This window comes from Lissotriton vulgaris, chromosome 4_1, assembly GCF_964263255.1.
Source record: "Lissotriton vulgaris chromosome 4_1, aLisVul1.2, whole genome shotgun sequence".
NCBI lineage: Eukaryota > Metazoa > Chordata > Amphibia > Caudata > Salamandridae > Lissotriton > Lissotriton vulgaris.
Genome location: NC_141691.1, coordinates 1,597,376,477 through 1,597,389,930, shown reverse-complemented (window position 1 = coordinate 1,597,389,930; position 13,454 = coordinate 1,597,376,477). Strand labels below are relative to the sequence as shown.

General features: G+C 42.2%; 1 protein-coding gene across 1 annotated transcript in view; it reads right to left on the bottom strand.

Annotated features, from left to right (window-relative positions):
* C4_1H8orf34 (chromosome 4_1 C8orf34 homolog) overlaps positions 1 to 13,454 on the bottom strand; it is a 984,673-nt gene that overhangs the window by 712,450 nt on the left and 258,769 nt on the right. Inside the window, exon 4 of the mRNA XM_086965849.1 lies at positions 8,666 to 8,794. Within this exon, the coding sequence (XP_086821975.1) occupies positions 8,666 to 8,794 (129 nt within the window). The remainder of the gene's footprint in view (positions 1 to 8,665; positions 8,795 to 13,454) is intronic.

The following is a 13,454-nucleotide window of genomic DNA, read 5'->3' as shown; positions in this document are numbered from 1 at the left end:
ACGCCGTCAGCTAATCTAGCCAGGTAAATCACAATTTAATAGTGCGGGGAAAGAAATACAGCCCAGCTCGCACTGAGGTCAAGCAAAACCCATTTAAGCACCGACATCCAATTCTTCTCCCAAGCGTGACGCCGCCTTATCGCCCAGCCATGGAAAGTATCATTTGCTGCTGCTGCTTGTAACGCGCCCTTAATGTAACTCAATCATGCACCATCAGATAGCTGCAGCAGTAAGAGATACAGACCGTCTACCACATGTGCAAATCACACACATCAATACAATCCGACAAGGCAAACAAGGGTTTCACAGAAGATAAGGTTGTCAGGGCGTCAAGTCGTTCTTTTTCTCCCATCATCACATAAAGCAAAAGTTTGAATAGAAGAGGACAGGCTTCTTGTCTCAACACAACGATGAGCAGGTTGGACATTTTTACAAATAAAACGTTTAATAATGAGTTGGAATGAGTTGCCTATGGAACTTAGATTAACAGACTGTTACTTGTCCTTTAGGAAGCAATTAAAAACATTTATTTTCCCTAAATCTGAATAATTTATAATTACGACCCTATTATCAGTCAACCACTCACTACTGTCATGATAGCGCCGTGATATCCTATATAGGATGATTGTTTGCGCTTTATAAGCACCATTGACATTGACATTGACAAAGTGTGTCACGTTACAGAGGAAGACAAGAGTTTTCCTGCTTCCTCAAGCTCCCCAAGCAATAAAAGTACACACTTTGGGAATGATAACTTTGGGAGAACATTGCAACAGCCAGGGAATATAAGTGTCAAGTTCACAGAATATGAACACGCACTCGAATGTAGGAGGCCTCATTGATTGTGGCTATTACCAGTTCATCTCTGACCAGGCCTATTCAGAGTTTAACATATGAATGAAAGTCTTTGAACATTAGAGATAAAATTAATACATTTAAAGCATGTCTGTGGTAGACTAAATCGACTAAAGTGCTAACAATATTCATACTTTTATCATTATCCGAACATTGGCCTAGCTAATAGGCGTGGCATTGGCATGCCTGCTTTTTTTCTCTTTCATCTTTTATTGCTAACATATGCAATAGACGTTAAGCATATAACTGTAATAAAACTAAAAATACGCTGTCTAAATTAGGCCCGGGACGAGTTCGTGGAGTTCCGCTAAGTGTCGAAAAACCTCTGTTGAGCAACTCAGAGTCCTGCGAGCGGCAAAGTGCGTTTGGTCATGCCGTTCACATTGATTTTTAGCGCTGGGTGTTTGTCCCGCGCTGTCAAATCAGCGAGAATTGCATCATGCACTGTGCTAGAGGGCGTTGCTTCTTTTCTTGCCGCTCGAGTAGATTTTCTACTCAAGCAGCAGGTTTCTCAACACGAACTGAAGGTTTCGCAACATGAGTGGTCGCGACCATCCACGACCGCCTGCGTTGAGAAATCTCACTCAGAGGTGGATTTTCCTCACTGGCGCTTGCCAGCCGAGCAAGGAGAAAACTCTGCTCCGTCATACCTCCGCGTGCTCCGTGGAGCGCAGAAACCTCCGCAAACTCCACAAATGGAGCAGAGTTCACTGCCCAGGCCTAGTCTAAATGTAGCATGTGTATTTTTGCAAGCAAAAGTAAGAAAAATGACCATCGCAAAAATGAAATAAAAAAAATACATGAAATGAAAGTAGAAGTGATAGCAGAGATTCGCCCACCAGCACTGACACTAACATGGACTACTTTCTAGAAGGATGTGCACATGTGCGAGAGTAAAATGCTATCACAGCAAAGGAAACAAATTACTAAAGTGGGATGATCCATGGCACATGTTGTAGGCTGTTCTGGGCGGAAGCAAACCAACGGTTGACAAAGGATTAAAGCCCCCCTCTGCCTGTATATCCCTATATGCATGCTTATTATATGCTTTTTTTTAAAACCAAACATGAGGCTTGGAATACATCTAAAGCTGTTTCTAGGTCAGACCCAAAAAGATGGCACGGATCAGCAAGTTTCCATTTACAAATCGTTAGCAGGAAAATTTATATTTTGCTCAATGTCTACATTCAACACACTCCATACTCCCTGACAAAAGGATGCTATATAACTTTTTTGAGAACTAAACTAATCATTGTGAAATATGCATCAGCCATGCACTGATCTGTCAGTGGCTGTTTCTCCAATACTTTCTTGAGTTAGTGTTTACAAAGTACCCTTACAACGCAGATGCTATAATGGGAATGAATGAATGAATGAATGAAATAGCATTTGTATTGCGCAGCTATGCCCAATGGGCGTCAAGGCGCCTAAGTCAAATATCAGACTGTCAGCAGTCAGAAACAGAGCTTACTGGTATGCTTTAATAAAAAGCCAAGTTTTCAGTGACTTCCTGAAAAGGTCAAGAGAAGGCAGTGACTTAATCTCCAGGGGGAGTGAATTCCACATCTGGGGTGCCAGTATGGAAAAAGCTTTGCTCCCCCATCTAGCCTTCTTGGCTCGAGGGGTTACCAGTTGGTTGAGCTCACTGGAGCGTAGGCATCTGTTCGGGACATATCTAGTAAGTAGGGATCCAAGGCATCATCCGAACCTGCAGTTAAAGCCTTATATGTTAGACAGAGAAGTTTGAACGTGATCCTTAAGGGAATAGGGAGCCAATGGAGATTCTTCCTTGCCAAGGTCATAGATGACAACCAAGGCAGGGCAAGGGCAAAGCGTGCTGCCGCGTTTTGTATAACCTGCAGGCGCTGCAGAAGGCCCTTGTTGGCCCCGGCGTAAAGTGAATTACAATAATCGAGTCTTGAACCAACAAGGGCGATCACCACCTGTTTCCGTGCCTGTGGAGAAAGATAATGGACGATCCTTTTCAGGGTCTTGATGACACCCCAACAGGTAGCCACCGTTCTGTTGACCTGAAGCTCCATCGAGAGTTGGGTGTCAAAGATGACACCAAGGTTCCTGGCAGATTGTGTAGGTGTGGGGCAGATGCCTAAAGAGGGAGGCCACCACTCATCTGACCACATGCCCTGATCTTTGCCAAAGACCAGGACCTCTGTCTTATCCCCGTTCAACTTTATATACATTTACAATTACAGGGCAGAAAGTAGAGTTGCCATTTGTAATCCTATGGGAAGGACAGAGAGACTGAATAAAGCCTAATCCTCTCCCTATAGTCACCAGCCACGACTCGGGCAGGTAAGAGCGGTGGGGCCGGGTGAGGGGGGATTTCGACAGAAGATGATGTGAGGAAATTAAATAAATAATTAATGTTCCCTTGTCGTCTGTCGAAAGCCATTCCCACCTGCCGCACCGCCGCACCGCTCCTACCTGCACTAGCTGCGTCTGATAGTCAACAGTAAAATCTCTTTGACTGGCAAGATCCTGTACCTTGCTTCTATGTCAATGTGACACATATTACCTTGGCACATGTCAGTAGTGAGAGGTGCAAGCTCCGTACCCCTGCTTACTTTTCCACTCTCTCTCACATTTCTCGCTCCCTTTGCCTTTCTAATCCCTACCTCTGCTTTTCTGAAATCTTTATTAGCACTCATAATGGCAACTTTCCATTTAATCATATTTAAGAAGCTTCATCTGGGGTTAGGACAACAAAGTCACATGGCCTTCTGGGCCATGATCTGTATTGTGCAGTAGTGTGGCTCACTGGTTAGAGGCGGCAGACCCGAGAGCAGAGGACGGCCCGGGACCAGGGTTCGATTCCCGACGCGGCAGGTTTCTGGACCAGGGTCAGCGGACTCGATAATTCTCTCGCCTCGGTGCCCACTCTGATCAGCGATCACACTCGGCAACTCTGGGCATAAGCTTGCCTCATCTGCACTAACGGCCCCACCAGACCGCCGGGGATGCCTGGTCTCACCCTGGAGATACCCATTAAGGGACCATCTCTCAGGGAAGCCAGGAAGGGTTTCGCAGCGGTCGAAGCGCGGAGATACTCCTCCGGGAGTCGATCCTAGCGCTATATAAACTTGCAATTAATTAATTAATTAATTGTCAGAAACAATGCATAGGCCAATTGTGTTCATTCATTAAAGTCTGAAACCTTGTTTATGGAACGAAGGCCTAATGAGGCTTTATCCCTTGGCAGTTTGTTACAAGAACTTTAAAGAGTGCATTACAAGTCATTGGAAGCACTGAGTAAATACAGAAGATAAGTAAGAGAAAGTAGCACAAGAAAGAATAGTAAAGGGAAATGCACAACATCCCCATGTGCCACAACAATTTCCTGCCCATTCAGACACCCCCTATTGATATTCCAAAGGCAAGCCTTGCAGCCGAGGATGGAGCACCAGAATGAAGGGGGCAAGGGCAGAAACAAGTGAAGATGTAACAAGAGAGGAGGGAACTGTGGTCTTCATTGCATCCTGAAGCTTCTAGTCCATCTACGGACTCTTTGTCCACTAGTACCTCATCAATAGTAGCCTGATCTTTGGAGTGGGATACTAGGTGGAATACTCCCACACTGAATAATGGGTATAACCTATTATTAACCCCAGAATGGGGGAATAACCATTGAATCTGGAAGTAACAGGTACTTTTCTGCATGTCATTTCAGATGCCAGGCACTTGACTGCTGCCGTCTACCACCTTCTTTGAGCAAGTGGTAGATGGTGAAGAATGGAGCACTACAGGTGAGAGATCAGGCAGTTGAGGTCAAAGGAGCAGGAGGAGTGCACAACAGGACAATGCAGGAGAGCATTATCTGCTGCCCTGTGGTGAATGAGGGTGAGAGCTTTGGGTCTGGCTGTGTCTGCATCACTGCCTGGAGTCAGCCTCGGATTACCAGGTTGACCGCTTCCTATTGCGGCAACAGGGATAAGGCCACGCCCTTTTGAATACTGTATGTCAGAATATTGAGCCCCAAATATTGAATTATAAATATATTATGACCAGAATATCGAACAACACATTTTGAAGATAGGTATGTGTAGGTAAGGAAACATTTACAATTCTTAACCACACATCTACGTATGTTTAAGACATAATATCCATATATATGGAGTGAAATATGGTTGACGATAGTAAACCTTTATTTATGCGTGTCCTTACCTACACAATACTTGCGGTAATATTCTGGCCACAATATTATTGAAGTTAGGAATTTAAACCTTGATATTCTGGTGGAAAACCATCATATGGCTAAGCGAGGCATGTGAGTTGAGCTCATACTTGTTATATTTCCCTCCGACCAGGCAAGTATTTGAGACTTTGAACTTATCGACTAGTGACTGAAATCCTTCTGAGACATCCATCCGAGAAACTCCAAGCCTTGCAGACTACTGAAGAGGACAGCAAATTAATAAGCAAGCCAACAGTGATGGCTGGAACCATCTGTGCTTCATGATAATTGTCAGCTTGAACCTCTTATTCTGCCAAACTGTCTTTCTACAGTAATAAAGGCGAGCCCGTCTTTTTGCTGTGCTCGCCCCTTTATTTGATCTGCACATGAGCCGTCTTTGATCAAGGCTGGACTGACCACTTCTCTTATCGGCCATTTCCATGGGGGCAGAATCAATTTTTTGAAGGCTGGGGTCACCCATCATGCTCTCCAGTTCACTAGGGTTATTGAAGCAAACACCATGGGAGAGAGAAAGAAAAAACAAGCGTTGGCAAAGCCAATGGTTCTTATCATGTCAATATGTTTTTATAGCCGCTATGCAGCATGGCTGAATGTAAAAAAAAAAATCAAAGACTATTCTAAGACACCTCCAGCATTGACCGAGTCATAGGGCTTATTTAATTTTTAATCTTTTTATTTTTTTTACTGTCTGCCATGTCCGCATAGCAGCCGAGCTGATGTACAACATGATGGAAAAACATTGAGAAAGCCAATAGATCTTGGCTTTGTCAATGCTTGTTCTGAAGGCAGTTGTTAGCAGTGTGAGGTCTTCAAAGGCGTGCTGCCCTTCAGATCTAGGATAATACATGCGTCCCTGACGGGTGAGGGGTTTTCGAAATCAACCCCTGGGATGGTCGGAGGTGTCGTTCCACGGTTCATAGCTGCAACACAAATCTGACATTTTGAGTCCATTACCAACGAGTGCTTTTCTTTTGGCGTTATTTTTGATTGTTTTAAAGTCTTGCGGTTGTATTTGTAGCACCTATATTTTAAATTTTACTTTTTTTGCTGATATTTATGACATGTCTAACTGAGATGTGCTTTTCATTTTAAAATAAATAACGGAGCAAAACAAGTGTTGGCTTGGCTCCGATGGCCGAAGAGTTTGTAAAGGTTGGCACTCATGAAACTGGGGTTGTTGGAGTGTGTCGCAAGCATGCTGGCAGCTCTAGTCAAACAGACAATGCTGTCACGAGGAGCAGATTATGCAGAACACATTCCTTTGGCGCCGCCCATCCAAGAAAGTGAAACCGGTATGTGCTAACCAATGAGAAGCAAGGAAATTAGTGTGTCGATGAAGCCAACCAATGATAAGTAATTTGAACTCAGGCTCAAAACTAACCATCAGCTAGAAGAACAATGGATAGCTGCCTTAAAACGGGATGGGGAGGGATTAGCGCTAGGCCCTTTGGTCACATCTATTGCACCTCTCTCCTGGCAGGAATAGAGGCCACGTCCCAGACCAGACTCTGCAGTAGGAGGCTATTAGGGAGATTTCGTTTAGAGCGTGATAGGAATAACTGGACAGGAGTCAAGTGGATTTAAGTGACTCCGAGAGTTTATTAGAACTGAACAAAGGACCAAACATATGGAAAACAAGAGAGACACTTCAGAAGACACCAAATGAAAGTTCATCAATCAACTCTTACAGCAACACACATTGATTATTGAAATAGTGCTATTAGGAATATAATCCCCTACATCTATGTATGTGCCAACACACATTTCGTGGAGAAACAGATGCTTCAGAGAAAGTATATTTACACATTCACATCATATTCCAACAACGAGTTAGAGGTCAGGTTGTATTCCAGACAGTCCATTCAATCCATTTCTGGAGGTACTGGGCTGAGAAACATGACACGTGTACCTTGAAAAAAAAGGCCAAGAATATGGGTTCTTGTGGTGGGAGTCACTCTGGGACACCTTTTTGCCTTAGGGCAATTTAAAATCCTTGGAGCATTTTACTGGAACACACTGACATAACATCTATGAGAAGGGTGTCCAGAATTATATTCCTATTTGTATAGTCGTGTCACAAACAGCTGACCAGTTTTGCCCTTTAAAATGCCCTGCTTAACACACTCATGAAATGTGGATAAAACTATTTTCTGCTTGCTCCTCTGATGAATTTCTGCCTGCCGGTAGAAGGACTGCGAAGAGAAAAGTCTTTAAGTTGTCTTGAATCTCTGGGCCCAGAGCTTTTTCAATGACTAGTGGTTCTGGATTCCTGTTGACCAGCAAGGCCATAGGGTCCTAACAGCGAGGCCTGAGTGAGGTGCTAACAGTGAGGCCTGAGTTTTTCAGGTCAAATTACATGCTAAATGTAATATTGATACAAATAACCACCGTTTCATACATTTAACTAAGGAATTGATTTATATGTATTCGTAAGAGCCACGGGCCCTATTGCAATGCAATTAGGGATCAGTGTAGTGTTTTAATCTGCATAACAATCTTTCTGAATTGCATGTAAAAGTATTCAGCTCCACAATTGCATAAACTACCCAGGTGCAACAGGAATCGTACCCCCTACACACTTTTACTATTTCCTCTCAATGGGCTAATAATTATGTTAGTATTTTCTAGTGTCAGGCTGTGTTATACACAGGAAGACAAGCACATTTTTCAGCGGCTGCTCACAACTTCAGCATTCAAACTTTCAGAGGTCAAGCATTAAAAACACAATGGAACAAACCAGGAAGATGGAATTTCCCATACTTGAGAGGACAAAGATGCATAATCACTAGAGCCATGGCACAGCTTTGAGGATTTGGACTAGTTGCCAATGGTGAGAAAGATTTTAGTAAGTTACTTGAAAGTAACATTGCACGGTCTGGACTTGAAATCTCAATTGTATTACAAATGAGGGCTTAGTTTAGTCCAGTTAGTGCAGTGCAAGCAAGAGAGAAGCAATACAAGATAGAAGGCAAGGGTACTGTGTAAGCGTAGGCTGCTTTCATAGGAGATGACCGAACAATATTGATCTTATAGAAGGTAACCAATCATTTGTTTGAAGCATTAAGGTAGTTGATCGGACAGATACATATTCATTTCACATGCCAGGGGCATTTCTGTAGCAAGGATTGATTTCCGGGTGTTAGACATGTCTCAATGCATGTGCTTACACATTTCTCCTAGGCTGTCCTCATCTTGATATATTAAACATTTCTGCCAGGTCACTGAGCTCATGCAGGTGAATTGATTTACTGATAAGAATTCCATTTAGACAATGCTTCGTTCATAGAAATGAGTGTAAAGAAATTGATTGAGTGGAAGCATTCTGTGCTGATGTTTCGGCATGGTGGGTAATTACACAGTAAACCTGGTGGGACTCATTTTACTTGCAGATTTCTAGGTGTCAGAAGATTCAATGAAAAACAACTTCTAAAAACGTAACAAAAATCTTAGCTACACAAACATATCCAGAAAATAAAATGATCAAAAAATATAAAGTAGCAATGTAGAATGATTCTGTCATTCTCTATCAATGACTTATAGAAAAATGTAAGTGTTCCCACCGTCCACGCCACAAAATACTTTGCATACTGTACTTACTGCGAGACAGATTTTCGAGTGCTTTCCCCAGCTTCTTGCTTTCCTGAAGGATATGATTTAATTCATCAAAATCTTGGCTATCTGGTTTTGTCCTCCAATCCCACTTAGGATGGTCTATTGATCGAGGCACTACAAGAAAGATTATGTTTTTATTTACAACGTAGAAAGGTAAACAAAATAACACAATTGAGCAAATAATATTATATGGCATGGTGGGGCAGTCACCCACAAATGTCAACTGTAGGTATGCAGATTGATCAAAGGGTATAGGTTTGGAATTATGTAAGCAATACAAATGTATGCTGGGCTTTATAGGACTGACACGTTTCTAGATCTGAAATGCTCCTGTAATGGAATAGGAAACATAGAAGCTATTAAGTACCTTTGACTTACTTGTTAATGGGTTTCTAAGTCAAAGTATGCCCTTGTAAATAATCTACTCTTCTTGATCAATATAAATGTATCTCCCCTGTTTGTATTCAAAGATCAAAACAATTCTTGATTTATTCCTATATCAACTCTCATGGAAGCTAAAACTGTATTCATAAGTAAATAGGGATAGAGGCTGCAACTTGCCCTTTGGTACCCCCCGCCATTGCCCTGGCTACCCATGGTCTTTGGCCAATAACCCAGCATCAGGAAAAAAGAAGGTAGTGGGCCTGCTCACTTTCAGTCATTACCTATCTTTGTCCTTCCCCTAACCCCTCATGAATGTCACTTCACAAAAATGCCAGGGGTAGCAGAAGTGACGTGACGTGCCATTTGTACTTCACTTTCACTCACACAATATAAGATTACACATACACACACATTCACACACTCTCTCTTACATAAACACACTCAAACGCACATGCACACAAACAACATTCATTTAAAAACACATTTTTAATTACCCCAGCTCCCAGAGAAGGTCATATTCCAGCTATTTGTACTACATTTTTATTACACTAATAGTGAATAATGTGAAATTACTAGCAGCCCGTCCCGACGTTGTCCGGGTATGAATTGCTGCCGGCCAGTAGTATATTGTTTTGTAGGATTTCGTTTTGATAGCATTTCATATCTGTGACAGGCCTGTGAAACGCTCCGATTCACATTGCACTGCTGATGCACTAAAGAGTGCGCGTTCAGTAGTGTACGAACTCGAATTTCCCCACTTTATTTTTCCTTGAAATATTATATAGAGCAAGCTCGACAACAGGATATTGAGCTGATGCCGAGATTCGAACGTAGCTCCCCAACTCTAAAGTTCGCAATTCTAGAACTTGTGGCGGGAGGTGTGGCTAAAAGTGTATGTCGGCGCTGGCCATCAATGAGAGAGACCTGTGCATTTTTCAAATCGGTGGTGAAAAAATATGAGTATGTTGCTGGAGATGTGGGCCGCTGTGCCACCAATGTACTTACCGGGGGAGGGTAAACACTCATTATTCCGCAACTTTCTTTCCGCATAACATCACTCCGCATACTTTCATTACGAAAGTACCATGACTCCGCAATGCCATCATAACTCATGGCATTACATTTTATATGCTTTTACCACGCACACATTTACAACGAAATTCGTTGTAAATGCATGAATGGTAAAGACATGTTTTTTAAAAATGTTTGGATAAGGTAAGTATGGGTATAGGGGTATACGTTTTGGGGTACTGAGGTATATGTTTTGGAGTGTTTGGGTATTTTAAGGGTTCAGACATAGTTTTGGGTTATGGGGTACAGGGGTAGTTTTAGGGTTTAGGGATAAGTATGGGTTTTGGGGTACAGGGGTATTTTTAGGGTTCAGGGGTAGGTTTGGGTTTTGGGGTACAGTGGTATTTTAAGGGTTCAGGGCTAGGTTTGGGTTTTGGGGTACAGGAGTATTTTTAGGGTTCAGGGCTAGGTTTGGGTTTTGGGGTACAGGGGTATTTTTAGGGTTCAGGGCTAGGTTTGGTGTTTGGGGTACAGGGGTATTTTTAGGGTTCAGGGGTAGGTTTGGGTTTTGAGGTACAGGGGTATTTATAGGGTTCAGGGTTAGGTTTGGGTTTTGGGGTACAGGGGTATATTTAGGGTTTAGGGATAAGTTTGGGTATTGGGGTACAGGCTATATATTTATAGGGTTAAGATGGGTTAGTGTTTAAGGGTGTTGGGGTATTTTAAGGAGTAAGGGTGGATTATGATTATGGGGTGCAGGGGTATTTAAAGGGAGCAGGGTGGACACCCGGAGCTGGAATGTACAGAACCTGGGAAGAAAAAACAATGAAATATTGGGCACAACGCTTGCTTTTTTTTTCCGTAATCCCACTCCCCGCACACACCCCCACCCCCAGCACATGCCCCCAGCACACAATATGAGACATGGCATGAAGGGTGGAACGTACCACACGCCCCCAGTGTTTGTCACGCCCCCAGCACACGCCCACAGCACAACGCAGACACGCCCATAAGGGACTACTTTGCTGGCACGGTTCTTTTACCTTTTAAATGTATATGGTGGGAGTCTGCATAGCCTATGTCCTTCTGCTGCAACTGCCCTTTCCAACACTGTATTGGGTGTTGTGATTGGTGCTGTGGTTCCTGAGATTACCCGCCTCAAAGGTTTGGGCTCTCTCTTAATTATATTAGTATAGATTATTATAATACAAATAATCAACATAAGGACGAGCTGCCACTGTGTTCCTGCGTTGGTTTTGTCTCCCCTATTAGGCCGGGGTCCCAAAAGCAGTGCCAGGGGAAAACCAGGAGATGCAGCAGCGACCACTGGCGACTCATAAATTACATCCATGTAACCCCACAGCAGCAAACAGGAGACTATAAAGGCCTACTAGCGGTGTAAATGGTCAAGCCGGTGACGTCCTGGGGTCAAAGAGCTTTATTCACAAAGGTAAACGTACAAGTTGTAGTAATTTTACAATATTTTTGCTATTCACAAACTATAAGTGTAGTTTTATATGAAGTAGCTTTACAACTGTGGAGAACTCCACACATTTAAAGAAAAGACAGTCTCTGCAGTCATATAAATACTACACCTATGTCTACACTCCTAGCTGTGAATATAAAAAAAAGTAGTAAGCTTGCACCAAAAGTGTAAGTCTACCTTTGTGAATAAGGCCCAAAATGTGCTGTAACTGACTTCTGCTACCAATGCAGGTGAATCAACAGCCATGTGTACATTTCTAATTCACCAATAGTTAAATGTTGTTCTTTGAATGTGGTTCTGTCCAGTCTCCTTTGAGACAACAATAATATAAGTATAATGCACAGATTCTGGAAGACATGCAAGGAAATCAGTCTCCTTCCAAATTTTCTTGCTCAGTACATCAAAATGTGGACCTCTGCAATAGTTGTAAAATGTTAAGCAAGCACAGCCACATTTTTCTCTCTTTAAAATCGAGGGGCTCAACTTGCAAAGTTAAATTTACATGTGTGGATCTACTCACATTTTGATATACTACTACAACATTTGTTTACTATTTCTAAGTGGAGATTTACAACCCCGTTTAGACTTACAACCCCATAACTGAATTTATTAGTGTGAAGTTACAATTAGTAAATTTCCACCTGTTGGTGGAGATCACTTGATAAGAACGTATAGGAAAATGTAATGACTTTTTAAAATTAAAAAATATAAATTAAAACATAAATATAAAATATTTTAGAGATTTGTATACAAATTCGGTGCACCAAGATTTTTCAAAAGAGTCAGGCTAAAGGTGTTAAAATTAGCACTCTCCACTTGGTATGAAATAAGAACCATCTGGGGCTTAGGATACTTTTCGGATTTCGCTCCAATTTGGGACTCCCCTGGGACACCACTCTGTTTGAAAGACAGTCTGGCGATGTCTATAAAAAATGCAGGGATGGTTAGATGGTCAGATTTGGTTGATTCAGAGGGCATTCTTCCTTGGGAAATTTTACAAGCCAAGATAGGTCCTCAGTTTTCAAGATTTAAGTATCTTCAGCTAAAATCTTGGTACGAATCAGACGCTGACGACATCTTAGGTAAATGGGAAGTTGAAATGTTACTACAAGATACTAGCCCAAGCAAAAGAGAGATAGCTCTTTGGTACACACAAATCCAAGAAGCAGAGGAAGGCGCTGCTCCACCTCCAGTATTAGTATGGAATTCAATATTAGTCATTCCAAATATTGAAGAACTATATATTATTTAATTGAAGACCCTATATAAATATGTGAAACCGGCCACATTGAAGAAAAATCACTTTTTTGTAATAAACAGGTTATATTATACCCCAGAAAAAATATCGAAATTTGCCCAAGACCCGCCACCAAGCTGTCCCAGATGTGCACAAATTAAGGCAAACGATCTGCATATCTTTTTACAATGCCCAACCATAACCATGTACTGGAAGAGTGTCAGGATACATTGCCATCCATCTTTGACATCGGTTTGGAAGTAGATTCATCTCTAGTCTTTTTTGGAATGAATGAACAAACCATGGGAATATTATCTCAGTGTCAAAAAGCATTAATGTTGTACCTAATACTTATAGCAAGAAGAGAGATATGCATTAACTGGAAATCTCTTACCTCCCTCAGATAAAGAAGACTGGCTTAGAGCAGCAGTTAATATGTCAAGATTGGAATTAGACACCGGAAACTACGACCCCCCTAAGATATTGCAGCCCTTCACAAGATGGGCACGACATAGACATCTGATTATTTAACTAAAGTCCCAATAGTCCCAACCAAGTGCAAGGAGTTTTTAGGTCTCGCTATTCGATGCGCATGCGCATCGAGCTTGCGAGCATATAGGGCTTTAACCAGAGTTAAACTGACTGGCGATTTGGTC